Source organism: Orcinus orca, chromosome 7 (genome assembly GCF_937001465.1).
Source record: "Orcinus orca chromosome 7, mOrcOrc1.1, whole genome shotgun sequence".
Lineage (NCBI taxonomy): Eukaryota > Metazoa > Chordata > Mammalia > Artiodactyla > Delphinidae > Orcinus > Orcinus orca.
Genome location: NC_064565.1, coordinates 46,071,759 through 46,090,091, shown reverse-complemented (window position 1 = coordinate 46,090,091; position 18,333 = coordinate 46,071,759). Strand labels below are relative to the sequence as shown.

Below are 18,333 nucleotides of genomic sequence, written 5' to 3'. Positions count from 1 at the left end.
TTTCAAGCCTGAAAAGAACAAAACCATTCACCAAAGTTATTTCCTGGCATCAATTTGAACTATGGGAAGGCATAGTTGTAGTGCAAAGGGGGAAAAAAAAACAAAATGAAAATAAACTGAACACTTTAAATTATTTGGAAACTTCATACCAATCTCATTTTCATAGCTTTCTCCCACTAAAAATTTTACCCAATATAAAGTAATAATACTACATAAGTAACTAAACCTTTCAGAAATAAACCCAAGATTCCGAGTTGAGCCTTTTGTATAGGCTCTTTCTTTTCCATTTCCTTTCTCAGCTGCCTGCCTTCTAATAAGACAAACTCTTGGCAGGAGCATAGAAGGTATCCAGACATTTGGATGAATTAGACAAGGAAAGTATAAATGAATAAACCCTGGCACTCTGAAATGAAGCAGTCTTTTAAAACCAAAGAGCCAAAACAGAGGCTAAATAATATAATGCTTTCTGACAAAGAAATTTACTTTTTAAAAAATGAGATATACACAGTTCTCAAGGATCATTAAGGCAGTATTCTAAATTAGTGTCTTTTTCAGATCAAGCTGAGACAGTAATTTCTAAACAATACCATTAGCCTACACACGCCCCATACACAGTTCTTTAACAGATTTGTTTCATATTATAATCAATACATGTACAGTTACTTACTTGCTTCCTTTTGTAATGAGCAAACTGAGAAAGGCCTAGAACAGTTGCAAGAGCACCTCCTCCAACAAGAATAGTCCCTTTCACTGCCTTTTGAAATGCCATTTCTTAGCCTACAGAGACAAAAAAGAAACAAAAAAGTTATTTGGGATTTTTATCACACAATAATCCAAAAACAAAAAGAGACTGCCTAGATTATGAAATTATGTTAAACTAGAAAAGAAAACACACAATAAGGAATTTGTTAACATACCAATTTGTATACCACAATTCAAAAACAATACACAAAAAAACCAAGAAACTGACTTTATAAAATGACCATCCAATAGGAATTAAAGAAAGAAAAATTCAGAGACAACTGAGGTTATTTACATGGTATAAAGTCAAGAGAGCGGTGAAAAGAAATGTGTACCTGACAAAACTGCATGCTGTACTTGCAAATTTGTTCAACCACTAATCCCCTCCACAAGAAGAACTGGTGGAAGTCTTCTGTCACTCAACAGGACAATGAACCTCATGCCTGCTTTGGGTTCTCTGGCAAGTGTTGAATTCCACTCTGGTAACAACTCCCTTCCTGAGTTTTCCCCTTCAGAAAGAAGCTCTCACTAAAACCAAAAGCCAACACATTTACATTTCTATCCCTGGAAGAGTCTACACTTTACAGATAAAAAGTAAAAGAAAACCATGCCATGATCCTTCTACAAAATGACAGATATAACACTGCTATAATTCCTTTCATTAAGGGAACATAAAAAAAAAAAAAAAAAGGTTTCTTCTAGCCAGAGTTGCATGGCACCAAAATTTCAAGGGGAAACCCAGATCAAGCACTCCTTCGTGCTCACTGTATATTTCTAAATAAAGTCTTGTACTGTGTTAGCTCTTGACTTTCTTTCTTCTCACTTGTTAAAAAAAAAAAAAATTCCACTATTGGATTGATGGAATTTCTTAATTTTTTTTTTTGAGGACTTAAATAGTCTAACTTTTTCAGAAGCCAAAATAACTAAAATAAAATAAATAAAAAATTAAAATTCCAACGAAAAACATCTTACTCCCTTTTATTGTGATAAACAAACAAAAAAAAAAACGATAACACTGTGTGATCACCTAAAAACAATTCTAACTTAGAGTTGATATTTAGCAATTTGACCTGCCTAAGTCTTTCACTTACAAAAGCAGCTGGCACACCCATGTGTTACAGGGAAGCCACTACCCTACTTTCCTGAATGGGTGGAGTTCTGACCTGTCTGGACAACATACCTTATGCTTTACAGATATCTCACAACTCAAATTATTTAATATGAAGTCAATTTTAACCTAGGATAGTAAAAAACATATAGTATCTCAACGTAAATTATGATACAGTTAAAAATGTTTGAGTTCAGGGACTTCCCTGGTTGCACAGTAGTTAAGAATCCACCTGCCAATGCAAGGGACACGGGTTCGATCCCTGGTCTGGGAAGATCCCACATGCCGTGGAGCAACTCAGCCTGTGTGCCACAACTACTGAGCCTGCCCTCTAGAGCCCGCGAGCCATAACTACTGAGCCCCTGTGCCGCAACTACTGAAGCCCGCGCACCTAGCGCCCGTGCTCCGCAACAAGAGAAGCCACCGCAGTGAGATGCCTGCGCACGGCAACGAAAAGTAGCCCCCACTCGCCATAACTAGAGGAAGCCCACGTGCAGCAATGCAGACCCAACACAGCCAAAAATAAATAAATAAATTTATATATTAAAAAAAAAAGTTTGAGTTCATGTTGACTGAATAGAATCTATTAGCATAACTATCCTAAATCAAAGAATTTCAAGTGCAGTTGGTAACTCTGACTCTACAGAAAATCCATTTTGGAATACTATAAATTATATACTAAAATAAAAGCTGGCATTTCTTAAAATTTTATTTTTCTTCTGATCTCATTCTTTTCTGACAAACTCCTAAATTCTAAGACTCATCTTTATTTTTAAGACTCTCACCAGAAAAATATTTCACATGCGTATGTTCTTTACTGCTGGAGGTCTCGTCTTTCCCATCCCTTCTCTGAATCAACCATCCCCTCTCTCCCAAGTTATGCAAAAGAGTTGGTGTATGTTGGCTGGGGCTTCCATTCATCATTCAGTCAACCCTAAGAAAAACCTAACGTCCACGATTGTTCTGATGGTGAAAACCGCAATTGAGCCAACTTGGAAGGCACCCCTTTGTCACAGCTCAGCATCACCATTCCTAGTACTGCTATAAATGTTCATATGGGTGCCTATCGCACAACAGAAACCCTAGCAGCCCAGAGACAGCATGCTATCCCCTGGCTAACTGGGCTTCCCTGACAATTAGAGACAGAGAATAGAGACCTAGTTCTAATTACCTGAACAATGCCTGTGCCCACCCCAAATAGATGGTAGCCTGGCAATCCCTTGGATGTGAGTTTTGTAGGTGGTTGACTTTAGCTCAGTATCATTGCTTCTGTCTTGTTGATGTCATTGATGACCTCACAAAGGACACCACACATCAGTATAGCTAACTGAGGGATGTCATACAACACAGTCATAAAGTGTCTCAGCAGAGGTGTTCATTCAGCCAGTTAAGTTTGGAGCTAGTTTTTCCAATTGTGTAGCTCCCTACATTCCCTGCTCACCTTATTATATTGCCTCAATTTGATTTTCCTGAAACCAAAACTTGCTAAGGAGGATATCTTCATGGATTTTCTCAATGAGCCACAAATACTATGGAAGAACTGCACTGACATATTATTTTGCAGAGTTATTGATAATATTGGCTATAATAAAGTTTCTTTTTTCAGTATTTTCATAAAATAACCTACGCTTAAATATTATTATTTCTATTGTGATCAAATTTATCCACAAGATAATCTAGCTGGTTGTAATGAATAAATCACTCTTACAAAAGCACAGAATCAGTCGGCTTCACCTGACTCTCCCAAGATGACGATGATAATGATCATCATCATCATTAATGTTATAATGACAATAGTTGCCATTTATTGAGTTATTTGCTAGGTAATGGGTACCATGCTTTTAATTCTTTATATATATCAGCTCATATCACCCTCACAACATCCTAATTTCATAAAAGAGGCACTTGCAGTTCAAAGAGAGTAGGGGATTTGTCCTAGGTCATTCCCTAGTAAGTGACAAAGCCACAGCTTAGTCTTTGCTCCTAATCACTAGGTGGTTCTGCCCTGCCTTTGCTCTGAAAAGCCAACCTCTCCCCAAGAGCCACACCATATTTTGCTATTACTCCCAATAGAAAGCCCTATTCACAAGCAGTCACCCAAAGTGTACAGTCCCTTGGCATTAGGTTTCTCTAAGGCAATGAGGAAGACTCTGACAAAATATCTGCTAGTAACCTTCTGCCAGATGATGTAAAAACTTTGTTCTAATGTTGACAGAAAGAAATGTAAAACCAGATTAACGTTAAACTATGTGCTGTGAACTACTTATACCCACTTACATTCCATTATAAGGAAAAAAGTTTTCACAATGATGACAAAGAGGAAAAGATTGCTTCCTTCTACATAAAAGCTGCAACCAGGAAGTTAGCAAAGACTGGGAATAAAAATGTCAATAAATCTTTACCTTTTGCAACTAAAAGTATGAGAAAGTCAGAGGTAGAATAGAAAACCAGAGGTAGAAAAGGAAACCGGAGGTAGAAAAATCAACTAAAAGTAAAATTAGCTTAGTTATCATAGCCTGATGTCTATGTTAAATAGCCTGTGAATAAATCACGTATACATTGACTCAGGACTGGCTCCTGCATTTGCACAGACCAATGCCAGCCCTCTAATTCTTGCAAGGAGAACAACAGGCAACTAAATAAAACCTTAAACAAAGTTAGTCAACTAAATATATCTGTGAGTTTATCAACTGCTCTCAAGGGGTTTGCAATCAATTTGGAGGATTAAATATCAAAGTCTGTCTTATAACTAGTTGTGCTACACTGAATATTACTAATACTCTGATAGACAGAAGACCCTGAATAGCCAAAGCAATCTTGAGAAAGAAGAACAAAGCTGGAGGCATCTCAATTCCTGACTTCAAACTATATTACAAAGCTATCATAATTAAAACAATATGATACTGCCATAAACACAGATACATAGATAAATAGAACAGAATAGAGAGCCCAGAAATAAACCCATGCATACATGGTCAATTAATTTTCAACAAAGGAGCCAACAATATACACTGGAAAAATGACAGTCTCTTCAATAAACGGTGATGAGAAAACTGGACCAGCCACATGCAAAAGACCAGCCACATGCAAAAGAATGAAATTAGACCACTTTCTTACACCATGCAAAAAAATCAACTTAAAATGGATTAAAGACTTAAATGTTAAGACCTGAAACCATAAAACTCCTAGAATAAAGCATAGAGGGTAAGCACCTTAACATTGGTCTTGGCGATGATTTTTTTTTTTAATTTGATACTAAAAGCAAAGACAACAAAAGCAAAAAAAAAAAAAAAATGAGTGGCACTACATCAAACTAAAAAGCTTCTGTACAGCAAAGAAAACCATTAACAAAATGAAAAGGCAACCTAATGAATGGAATAAAATATTTGCAAAACATATATTTAATAAAGGGTTAATATCCAAAATATATAAAGAATTCATACAACTCAACAGCAAAAAAAAAAAATTCAATTTAAAAACAGGCAGAATGACTAAGTAGACATTTTTACAAAGAAGACATACAAATAGCCAATAGGTACATGAAAAGGTGCTCAACATCAATAATCATCAGGGAAATGCACATCAAAATCACAATGAGATACCACCTCACACACACACATGCACACAAAGTGAGGTAAGTGTTGGCAAGGATGTAGAGAAAAAGGGAACCCTTTTGCACTGTTGATGGGGATGTAATTAATGTAGCCACTATGTGAAAACAGTATGGAGGTTCCTCAAAAAATTAAAAATAGAACCACCATATAATCCAGCAATTCCACTTCTGGGTGTATATACAAAAGAAACAAGATCACTATCTCAAGGAACTATCTGTACCCCCATGTCCATTCCAGCATTATTTGTAATAGCCAAGACATGGAAACAATCTAGGTGTCCATCAATGGATGAATTGATAAAGAAAATGTGATACACACACACCCCAACACATACACACACACACAGAGGAATATTATCCAACCATGAAAAAAGAAGGAAACCCTACTATTTGCAATAATATGGATGAAACTTGAGGGCATTATGCTAAGTGAAATAAGACACACAGGGAAAGACAAATACAGTATGATCTTACTTACATGTAGAATCTAAAAAACCCCAACTCACAGAAACAGAAGAAATTGGTGGTTGCCAGAGACGGGGTGGGAGGTGAGAGAAATGGGTGAAGGTGGTCAGAATGTACAAACTTTCAGTTATAAGATAAATAAGTTCTGGGGAGGTAATGTACAGCAGTTGCTAAGAGAAGAAATCTTCAAATTGCTCATCACAAGGAAAAGAAATCATAGCTATGTGAGGTGATGGATGTTAACTAAACTTACTATGATAATCATTTCATTTTATATATATATACACATATATAATGTTATATATGTTATATAATCATTATGTTTTATGTTATATAATCATTATAATGTTATATAATCATTGTTTTATGTCTTAAACTAATACAATGTTACGTGTCAATTTTATCTCAATAAACCTGGAAGAAAAAAAAAACATTTAAATTACAGCCAAAAGAAAGAAATAGCTCAAAGTGGAGATAGGGAATCACGGTAAAGCACTATCTGATAACCATTTTCATCAACCAGAAGATATAGCGCAGAATAAAACTAAGATGCTATTTCTCCTTTCTTCTATTCTAACTCAAGCACTGAGTTATCATGCCCTCAAAGAAAGAAAGGAATCACTAAATGGACAGTGATTATACTTCACCTGAATTTCTGTGACTTGGGTTCCCTCAAAATGAGTGGAAGGGCTGGAAGGGTTTATAAATAAAGCAGGCTGTTAAATTACATTATTTACTAAACCATGTCAATATCAAATTGAAAAAAAAAAATCGGTGACTATCCAGTCAAGATGGCACAGTGAATTTATGCTTCAGCTCATCCTGTATGCTCTAAATGCACGGTAATGACAAAATAGGAAAAAAAAAAAACAACATACACACAAACATAGATGCACATACATGCTCTGATAGAAAACAAGGTACTATATCATTGCAGTGAAAAGAGATTAATTCTCACTAAATGATTAAAGAAGGTTTCAGAAGACAGGATACTTGAAAAGCCTCTTGAAGAAAAAAGGATTTGGAGGGGAGTGAGTACGGGCAGGTCTGGATTGAGAAAGATTTGGAGGAGAAAGAGAACATCATGGTAATGTTCAGGAGGCATGCAAGTTGTTATCTGGTTTGGCAGGAGACGATGTTCATTTGAAAATGAGGTTTAAAAAGAAGTCCAGGGCAAGAGATAAGAACATTCTGTACATGTGAAATAAGATATTTTTCTATGATATTCTGTTGGCCATGAGAGCTGAGATTCCAGATGAAAGAGACAAGCTGCTTCATCTCATGACTTATGAAGAATGTTCAAGTAGATTTTGGTGTTGAAGCTTATGATGAAGACTGAGGGACCAACTGGAAGGCAATAAAAGAGAAGACGAAAGCCTGGTTTAGGACAACACTGAAAAGTACTAATGCAGACACTGATGCTTTGCAGAAATCTCTAATGACAGCACTCAATTAGAGACCATTACAGAACCTGACAAGTGATTACAGAAGGAAACAGGAAGAGACTGAACCTCATAAGGGGCTTTAGCCTGGGTAACTGGGGATTTGCCCCAACATTACAACATTAAGAATCAGAAAGAGAAGCAAGTTTAAGGGAGGAGAGGAGTTCATTTGGAAGCAAAAATATTTAAGATCTTGACAGAACACCTAAGGAGAGAAAACAGCAAACATATAGATAGAAGGGTCTTAAACTCACAAGAGTCGTCATAGCTAAAGCTATGGTGTGAGGAATTTTCTGCCTAAAACTGACAGATGTACCTGCTCACAGTAAAATGTACTTATTGCCAGCAAAACAAAAACTGGACTTGCCACTTCTCAAAGTTTGCTGACCCATGCTTCTAGCTAACCCTGCAACTTATCTGGCTCCACAGGATTCTTGGCTGTCCTTTTAGGACTCTCATTATAGATGGAGTGACTTCGACAATGAAGACAACCGCTCAGACCCTATCTTAAATAGTTCCTGAGCGCTCACCACTTCTGCGTCCTCCTACTCATTGGTAAGGCTACGCTAACAGTTAAATCATGCATTTAGATGACTTAACCACACACTTGAGAATTTAAAACAAGAAATAACCACCCACTGGAAACGGCTGGGGTTCCCCTTGGCAACTACTCATAAGCAAATTTATTCCAGAACAAAAGCACACTTCCTGGCCCCGGAATTCTCAAAATAGAGTCCTCAAACTCCTCTCCCTGTCTTGCAGTCCTAGCTTCTCTCTTAATTCAGCATAAATAAAAATCTATCCAAAGAGATTTATCACTCCTCTGTGGAAGGATCCCTTCACTTCTACAAAAACTCTCCTATCCTCTGATCTCTTGCATAGAATCAGCTATTTCCATTTTAACCTCCATGCTCTCCATTAATTTAAGAAAAATTGAGACTTCTCAGGGTTTTGAGTCTTACGCCAGCACAGATGCAAACATATTTCTTTCCATCCCTCACAAGAATTATCAGTGTGGGTGCTGGGGAGGAAGGAGGATAGCTCAAAGATAATTTTCAGAAGAGTCATTTCAACCACAAGCCTTGTCCCTGGAACATGTGTTCTCTAGCAAGATATAAAGACATTCCATGACCCTCTGATCACCTACACTGAGAACCCAAGATGAACAAGGCATTTAAAACATAAAACTCCCAGAATGTAACCTAGATGTAGCATGTGCTACTTCACTCAGCCCTTTACCTAAGCAGATGCAGGTCCAAAGGTAGGAAGACACTCCTTACGCTTCAGTTGTGCAGCCACCCCCCTTGTGGCTGTGCATGGAAAGCCTCCCCCTCATCTATTTTGAGTCATGACACTCCGTCAAACCCACAGATGGCACAAGTCAGAGCGCAGGGCCTCAAGATCCACCTGCACACAAATTCAGTGACTTAAGGGAGAAAGTTGCATGAATCTTACTAAATAAGGGTGCAGGGCCTCATCAGAGGAAGTCCTACCCAGAAAGTCATGGAACTTGACAGCAAGTTCACAGCAAAATGGAAGAACAGGGAGTGAACGCAAAAGCACCTTCCCACCCAACTAGTTTTAACTATAAAAGTCAAGGTTTTGGGGGTGCTTTGAACTAGGCATGTTTCAACAAAGCAAACCCTTTATTCTTCCAATTGATGTGATAGCAAATGTTATGCATACTTTCCTATAAGAAAGAACATCACAGTTTAGGCACACCGAGCCTAAGCCTGATCAAGTGCTTACACAAACAAGTACCGATCAAAGCACACCAAGTACTACTGCCTCTCTCCCCGAGGTTGACTTTATAGAGGGGAGAATGATTAGCGCTCTGCCTACAAACGCATCCTCCCCAGCCAAGCAGAGAGGAACTTCTGCACACATACATCTTACACAGCAGCATGTGATCCCTACAGAAACACAGAGTGAGCCCTCAAGCATGCTTTTTGAAAGCTGTCAGACATAAATGAACAAAACAGTCAACATCAGAGGCCCGTCAGCCTGTTCTCTGCAAACAGATAGGAGCCCTAGTCCATAAACTGAAATTGAATCATTCTTTTTTTCAGTTGCTTTAAACATTTTTGAAAAGGATTTAGACCAAGTCCCGATAGAAAATGGACCTAAGGGTCATCCACAAAAGATTATCCCCATGGAAATAATTGAATGTATCAAATCCTGAAAACACAGGAGACGCTTAAAAGTGTCTTCACCTTCCCTAGGCCTTCCTCTGTTGTGTGCATATATATATATTTATATATACACATACATACATACATATATATTTTTTCCCTAAGCCACAAACACCATAATAACAATGATAACGATTTACAGCCTACAGTTATAAAAATTACATACACTGAACAGGATATCAAAGGACAAACAAAAAGATTTTTCTGAAATCATTGAGAAAAGCATTCTCCTGAAAAACAAGATAAATGAAAGGACCATGTAAAAGTCAGCACAAAACTTACAAATGTAATGAGTCCGCAGACTCTGGATGCCCAAAATTTTGGCCTGTGGCTGATGAGGAAGCTCAGCAACGTAATCACACATGGCTGGCACAGCATCCGAACCCTAGCTTGGTCCCTGTCTTCCACACCCTATCCAAAAGCCACACTGCTTTAGGGAAGGGCAGGTTCCATTTCCAATCAATTTCCCCAGGAAATCCCTTGCCTGAAGGGCCCAACCCAAAAGATAGAAAAAAAAAATCTCAATGACTGGAGAGCATTTTAAGAAAGACAAAAGAGACAGAATCGGGCAACAAAGAGAAAAATGAAAGAAGACAAACACTATATTTGTATTGGTCCACATAGCTTCAAGCCAGAAGGTAGTTTGGAAATGATTCCTACTAGTCACTCTGGGGCACCTTTAGGTCAATTATATCATTTTAGAACAAACACAACACACAGCTACAGATGACAGAGAGAGAGGTTAGCCCAGGACCATCCCTCAGGCTCAAAGGACAGCAGGCACCTGGAAGCTTGACAGAAGGAGTTGGCACAGAAAAGGGCTGCGCTGGTTTCAGAGGTTCAAATCAGACTTTAAGAAATGTAAGCCAAGGCACCCCCCCAAAAAAAGAGGAGAAAATAAAATCAACCATTTAAAATGAGCCAGTTAGAAGCCTCTGTTTATAAAAATTCAACTCAAACATTATCACATGAATTCTTTTGGTGTAATTTTTGTTTTTTTTTAAATTTAATATGCAATGCCACAACCAATTAAAGCATTTACTTCCCAAAGTCCTCCAAAATGAAAACGTATCAAAAGGAAAGAAGGTCCCAGAGGAACAAGAGGATACATGCTCACACTCTAACTGTCATTTATTATGTAAGACTCAATTTTAAAAAAATAAATAGGGTTGCCAAGGTAACTTCCGTATTATGTATTTATGTTTTCGGCCATTTCTAAAATGCATACCAACACTATAAAGTCACAGATTTGACCCTTTTCTCTTATTTTCATAAGGCTCACTCTAGAATTACAAGAAATCAATGAAGCCCATCTCAACTAATAATAGATTTATATTCATTAAATGCAAATGATCATAGTTTAATTCATAATGGAATGATTTCCACTGTATTTGCTCTCCATAAAATTGCTATTAAAAATCATGAAGAACTATAATTAGTTCATGCAGGTGAACTTGTATTCCATTTTAAAATCGTTTTAAAACTGAAATTAATATATATTCTCTATCATCTTAGATATGTTAATGGGTTTTTGTTTAAAGTTGTAAAATCCTATCAGTGATTTTCCATAAAAATATATGTCTGCCTTCTTTGTTTACCATATGTAATTTAAGGTAATCCTGAGAGGCATAAAATAAAATGCCCCTTATAAGAGAAATTCTGGAGCATTCCTTCCCCAAAATGCCCACCCCTTATAAAGACACAAGTCAGGTTACGGAATTGAGCGGATAGCATGCCAACTATGAAATAATAAACTTGCATTTATGTATCAACTAATAAGAAATGCCTCACTTAAAAAGAATACAGCAGACAATGAAAAAAGCTTTAATTCTGTCTTGAAGAAGAAGAAATGTTACCAGTGAATCACACACAAAAATAATTCTTTAGGCAAACAGACCACACTAGTCCTGTGATTTTTTTTTTTTTTTTTTTTTTTTTTGGCTGCGTTGGGTCTTCTTTCTTTGCTTTCTCTAGTTGTGGCGAGCGGAGGCCACCCTTCGTTGTGGTACGCGGGCTTCGCCTGTTGCAAAGCACAGGCTCTAGGCACGCGGGCTTCAGTAGTTGTGGCACACAGGCTCAGCAGCTGTGGCTCGCGGGCTCTATAGAGCAGGTTCAGTAGTTGTGGCGCACAGGTTTGGCTGCTCCGCGGCATGTGAGCTGTTCCGGGACCAGGGATTGAACCCATGTCCCCTGCATTGGCAGGCGGATTCTTAACCACTGCGCCATCAGGGAAGTCCCAGTCCTGGGCTTCTTGCAGTCTTTCTGCCCCTTTACTAACCCTATTGTTGGGTTAGGAAAATGGCTCACATTCTTCTAGCAGCATAAACCCCCTTTTTTTAGATTTGACATTCTGTTATAGAGTCTACTTCAGTAATTAAGACAAGATAAAACCCTTTACTTTGTTATAGAATAAACTGCAAATCAAATAACAGAGCTCAAAATATCTGCCTTTACACTAAAATATATCAAGCCTCTCCTCCGGATTTATTATAAACATAACAAACCCTTATAAAGTAATAACAATCATGGCTGTTGACTACACATCCTAAAATGTTCCATAAGAAAACATCTACTTCATTATATAAAAAGGGTTTGGGTGCTACAAAATAGTGCGCAGGCACTGTGAATCAAATGAAAAGGTTTTTAACACATATAGATGATAATGAACTTTAGTCAAAAGAAATATACCCTAAGAAAATTTCAATTAATTTAGCATGTTCAGAAAAGGAAGTGTTTAAGATAATTAAGCTTCTATTTGCCTGGATCTTAATCAGATCTGTTTTGTTGTTATCCAATATCGTATATTTTTAAGAAATATGGCATTATGAATTAGGAAAAACTATCTACTAAATACAGGAATTTTTTTTAAGGCTCAAAAAAATCTTAAAGAGAAAAGATCATTTTTCCAAAATCTCTTTTTTTTGAATAGCACAGATGTAGAAGGTTTGAGAATCTGCCTTAGAATGTTATAAGCACAAACAAAACTTTGAAAAACTGGCTTTTTTTTTTTTTTACTTCAAAATGCTGATGCCAATTGAGTTAACTCAGCTTTATTCGTTATTTTTATCACCAAATACAAGGAAAATGTACCAATTCTTTCAAAAGTTCCAGTAGCAATTGCATTATATATGTCATTAAAAATGCATTTTAGGAAATACTTGTTGAAGATAGTTTATGAAATCTGGGCTCATAAAAAACTATGATATAATTTTTATGATAATTAGTTATAGCACAATAATTTCAGTTAATTTAATTTACTTACATTGTAAATAAAAAAGTTCTAAATTTAATTACAGCTCTATTACAGCTCTATTAATGCATAAGACATCGTTGGGAGTTATAACAGAGACCAAAAAGTATATGGGGTGGGGAGACCATTTATTCTGCTTCCTTGAGCTGGAGAAGATCCCCAGGAAATAAAGGTAACCACTTTTTACATCGTGTAACCACTTTTCCCCTATAGCCTGCTGAAATTTGCATTTAAAATTCACTCCCCTACATATGTAATAATCCATTGCATGTATAAATCTAACTATCAACAAAGGGTCAAATTACACACAAAAAGCATAGATGCAAAGAAAATCTAAGATGTACTACAACAAAATAATCATATTTTATATTATTTAGCTTAGTGATGACACTCCCTAAAAATGTCTCACCCTTAAGGAAGTAAGAATCAAACAACAGGAGAGAAAGACTGCAGTAATTCATATTTCTAACAAAAATTTCTTTCAAAATTATGGAATACATATCATACAACAGTTGGTAAATGCTCCATCCCCTGGCCCCTCAGAAAGGAGAAGAAAAGATAGTAGGGTCTTCACCTATGCAAAAGTAATAAACAAAGCTGTATTTCCATCTCAGTCATCTTGGCTAAACAGTCTTGGTCATAAGATCTTATTCTCCCCACTTGAATGAGGCATCCTCTCCAAGCCTCTCCTTTTTAGATTTTTCTTTTCTTCTTTGAAAGGACGGGCACACACCCTAAGTGGAAAGCTTTCAAGTACTAGACTATAAACAAGTCTAGTCACTGTGCATGAGATACTGTGTACCGACATTACATAGCTAATACCCTAGCATCTGACGGTCTAAAATTGAAATAGCATGCACAGATCAAGGGTTCTACTCAATATTCTTGCTGAAACTGTCACCCCCCAAACAAAGTACACACACACCAAAAACCTCTATATTCTTTTAATTCTTGAAATACCATATTAAAAAAGAAAATCACCCGTGGGTATTCTAGAAGGAGAGATTAAGGAGACTCGCCTTGTAATTCCATCTATACTACTAACTTGCTTTGTGATTTCAGGCAAATCATTTGAATTTGCTGATCTTCACTCCACCTATAAATGAAGCATCTTTGAAAATGTCCAGATCTATTTTAACTTTAAATTTGTATTATTTTATGGTTTTTCTTCATTCAGTAGGTGCAGGGGGAAAAAAAAACCTTCTGCACTAAGCTTGGTATTACCTTAATATCCTATTTATTTAGCAATGTTGGATGATTAAGGTTTGCATTCATTCTTTCATTCAATAATTACTTACTAATCATTTAACATATGCCAGGCACTAAACATACAACTGAGAACAAACATAACAAAAATCCCTGCCTTCTAAGAGCTTACATTTGAATGGAGTTTATAGTTTTTTTTTTTAAGTCTAAACTATTTTGAATTTAAATATTTCAAAAGTACAAATCACACTTTGTCTTCTTAAAAATATTAACCAGGAATTCAATGATTGATGACTTGGAGCCATCCTTATATACATTAGACTATGCTGCTAGGGTAATGTCCTCAGGAACAGTTGAATACTATTACCTCTTTACTCAGTGGCTCCAAACCACACTGTTCCCATTTGAATCCTTCCTGTATCTGCTTTATAAAGTTTTCCTGGTTCTTCAAACTACCGGGCTGATGGTAATTTTCCCTTTTGATCTTTGGGCTCTCCAGATCACTTCTAACTTGTTACCACTGTGGTCAGAAAAGTGAGAGCCAACTTAGCTAAAACTGTGTTTAAAACACAAATAAACAGGGTTTCCCTAGTGGCGCAGTGGTTGAGAGTCCGTCTGCCGACGCAGAGGACATGGGTTCGTGCCCCGGCCCAGGAAGATCCCACATGCCGCGGAGCGGCTGTGCCTGTGAGCCATGGCCGCTAAGCCTGCGCGTCCAGAGCCTGTGCTCCGCAACGGGAAAAGCCACAACAGTGAGAGGCCCGCGTACCGCAAAAAAAACCCAAAAACAAATAACTCTGAGCAAGGCAAAAGGAGCAACTCATTAGCATTCTAGCTTTTGGATTTTCAACATTCTGGCTGTATTTATTCAAGGGCCTTTTTCCCCCTTCCTTCCTTTGTTCTAGGTCAGTGGATCTTCCCAGATGTCTTACCAGAAGTTTATGGTACACAGCGTGGATGAAACAAACTACACAGGTCTCCGATGAAGATTAAGAATTTCAAGCCAGATACAAGCACATAGTCCAAGATAAGAAAAAGAAAATTCTTATTTCATTTCTGCCTCATCTGAACAAATTCACATTACATATATGAAAAAAATATGGCAAAGCTGTATGCTTCTGCTCTAGAAACAACTAGAACCTTTTTTCTGTGCTCTCTTGGATTTAAGGAAAATATTACAGATAAATGGGCCAAAAAAGAAGCTATCTGCCACTCTTAAAAAACTTCAAAATTCATTGTTGGAAACTGGTTTATGAAAAATGCACTTACCATTGGTGAGGGAGAGATTAAAATTGTACACTCTAAGAAAATAATGAAAGCAACAGTTCAACAAAACTCAGGGAAGTATCACTGAAGGAACTACTCAACTAAGGAAGATGAAAAGAGGAGCGTTCATTCCTACAACACAGATTCAACTCGGATTGACTGAATGTCTGCTATATCCTCAGCATTGTTCTAGGGGCTGGCAAGTTCTCTGCTCTCATGGATTGGGGGAAACAAAAAATAAACCTATAAACAAATTTAAAAATTGAGTACTTTGAAACTGACAAGTGCTACGAAGAACAAAATTAGGTTGGAGAGTGACTGGGGGCAGGAGGGATCTACTTTAGATAGAAAGTCCAGGCAGGTTATTTGCCACAAACGTAATTGAGGAGGAAAAGCCAGCCACACAGGGATCTAAGAGAAGGGCCTTCTACACAGAGTGGACAGGCATACAAAGACACACAGCAGGTGTACGCCTGGCCTCCACTGGACACTGTAGGGGCAGCACAGTGAATCATGTGGGCAGTGGGTTCCAGATCAGGTCAGAGAGCCAGACATGTGCCAAGTCACGTATGACTTCCTTCTAGCAAGGTGTTTATTCTGACAAGATAGAGATAGAAAATCAGTGGAAGGTCCTAATCAGTGCAATGATGCAATGGAATTTATACAGAGGGAGGGAGGAAAGAAGATCGACCCTAGCTACAGCGTAGAGGATGCTTTCCAAGGAAATAAGAGTAAAAGCAGTTGCTTTTTCTTAAGGACGCCATTAGCCCTGTTCACAATGAGTAGATGAAAGTATGAAAAAAGGACGTAATGGGGAGAGAGAGAGGAAGAGTTAATAAATCATATGAGAAAATAGTAAACAAATGTAAACCACAGTCAAAAATAGGATTCTGTAATAGGAAAACAAACACTTCAGAGATAATCTTGAATATAAATGTCTGCTGAACTTACACACTTGAAAGACTGTTCCAGCCCATTCAGTCTAACAAGCTGGTAACAAAGAACAGAGTGTCAACTGAGAGAGCCTCTCAAATGCCAACAGCAGAGGTCTTTCTGTTCCCCCTTGGGCTAGGGTATGTTGCAGGTGACTTTCCCCCCCAGCAACTCATGATATCTTGAACTGATTTTGAACTCATATTGGAAAAGAACCCTAGGTCACATCTCAACAAGCTGAGGCACTCAGAACATTCCCCAGCAACCACACAGGCAGGGCGCTAAAGAGCTGTGTGAAACTTACTGACACACTGAGTATAGAGGTAATAGACAAGAGAGACTGCATATGATTAATTACAGTTATTTATATTTATGGGTTTGAATCTTGAGGATGCCTAGCCTCTCCCTATTTTATTTCATAATTTTCCCCCTGCTGGAGACTGAAGAGCAAAAGTCAATTGCCTGAGTGTTGGCATCACATCGGAAACTAAAGGGCCATGCATTTCAATTCCAGCTCAAGGAACACTCTGGCTGAGCAGATGTAATTCACCAGACCCCAGTGGGCTAGGCTCGCACTGTTGTCAGTCAAATCACATAGCTGGTGGAAATCAGCAGAGCACATTAGCAATTTATACTCAACAGCCTCTTCTCAACCATAAATTCTGAGATAATGTTAAGTGAAACCCAAAGTTAATCCAAAAAATTTAGCCCATAGTTGAGCCTGTGATTTTACCACGAGGCCGTCAGGACTTACAAAATGACTTACAAAATGGTATTTCTAATAGGACTCCTGTCAAAATGCCAGGTTCCAACATCCACGCAGCGACCTTCAGACATGACCTCACCCAGTGCACTTGTGCCTACTTCCTTGGTCATTAGTTTGGCAGCAGCAAGAGCGTGGTTTGTTTTTCAGGCTGTATCTTGAGGCTCTGCAGCGATCACAGACAGGCCGTCAGCAACCGGAGCCAGACCCCCACCCTGCGACAATCTCAGCCTCAACAAAGCCACCTGAGTTTTCTGGACTTCAGATTCCTCACATAAAAGATTGAGATCATCTAGACATTTCCTTTTTCATGCATTGCTGGACCCCATAAGCTTGGCTTTCTGCTCTCCAGAGTCTCCTGCCATTTTTCCCATCCAAACTGGACCACAAGGGTAGGTCACTCACCAGGCCAAAATGACTGCCATCCTCTTACCCCACTCTGACTTGAAAAAGCAACATTTTTATGCTGGTAATAATTATAAATATCTAGAAATAAGCGGACAGCCTTAAGTAAGTTACACATTCTAGAATTTCTTGACTGCTTAGGAATTAATTCTTTCTGGGTTAATTACACTCTGGATAGAGATGGGGTAATGGGCAATAGAAAATTAATTATGAAGAGAACAAAAGTAAATAAAATAGTATCTGTGTTTCTGTTTTAAAGTATATGTGCATACACACACACACACACACACACACATAAAGGCTAGAAGGACATACCCCAAAATATTTAAAATCTCATCTTTGAATAGTAGGGTTGAAAGTCATTTTTATTATCTTCCTTGTGTGTATCTTTTTAAATTTCTAAAATGATCACATGTTATTCTTGTAATAAGAAAAAAAAAGAAAAAACCAATCTATGTGTGTGTATGTGTGAGTGAGAGAAAAGAGAGAGAGAGAAAAAAAAAAGAGCTCTAAAGAGCGCCGTGCAGATAGATGGCTGACATTTGACTAAATCCCATATCATTTGACCACTACTTGAGTGATTTTCCTGTTACACAACTTTTCTCATCTTTAATGAACTAGATAGAGTAAAAGACCCACACAGAGAAGGAAAAGGGTATTTTGCCTTTAGAATTTATTAGGACTCTTGGAAGAAGAACTATAAAATGTCACAGAATTATCTACCTTATTCTGAAGAACAGTCTCTACCCTAACTGGGATGGATTTGCCTTGAGCATCTGACACAATAACTATTTAAGCCTGAGTTAAGCTACCCCTAAACTAGTCTTGAATTTCTAGTTATTTCAGATTACATCGTCTCAGGGATTTAAAGTTTAACATAACATCAGAAATCCCAAGAACTAATCAAACCAGTGACTGCAAACCTGATCGAACTTACTGGCATTTAGTG

General features: G+C 37.7%; 1 protein-coding gene across 7 annotated transcripts in view; it reads right to left on the bottom strand.

Annotated features, from left to right (window-relative positions):
- GPD2 (glycerol-3-phosphate dehydrogenase 2) overlaps window positions 1–18,333 on the bottom strand; it is a 164,025-nt gene that overhangs the window by 97,607 nt on the left and 48,085 nt on the right. For 5 of the 7 annotated variants that reach the window (XM_049712711.1, XM_004276794.3, XM_033400028.2 and 2 more), the window contains exon 2: window positions 668–777. In XM_049712711.1, the coding sequence (XP_049568668.1) occupies window positions 668–769 (102 nt within the window). In that variant the 5' untranslated portion in view covers window positions 770–777. Of the gene's footprint in view, window positions 1–667; window positions 778–1,076; window positions 1,235–3,020; window positions 3,040–18,333 lie in introns of those variants that run through there. The other 2 variants (XM_049712712.1, XM_033400029.2) reach the window with 2 other exon arrangements.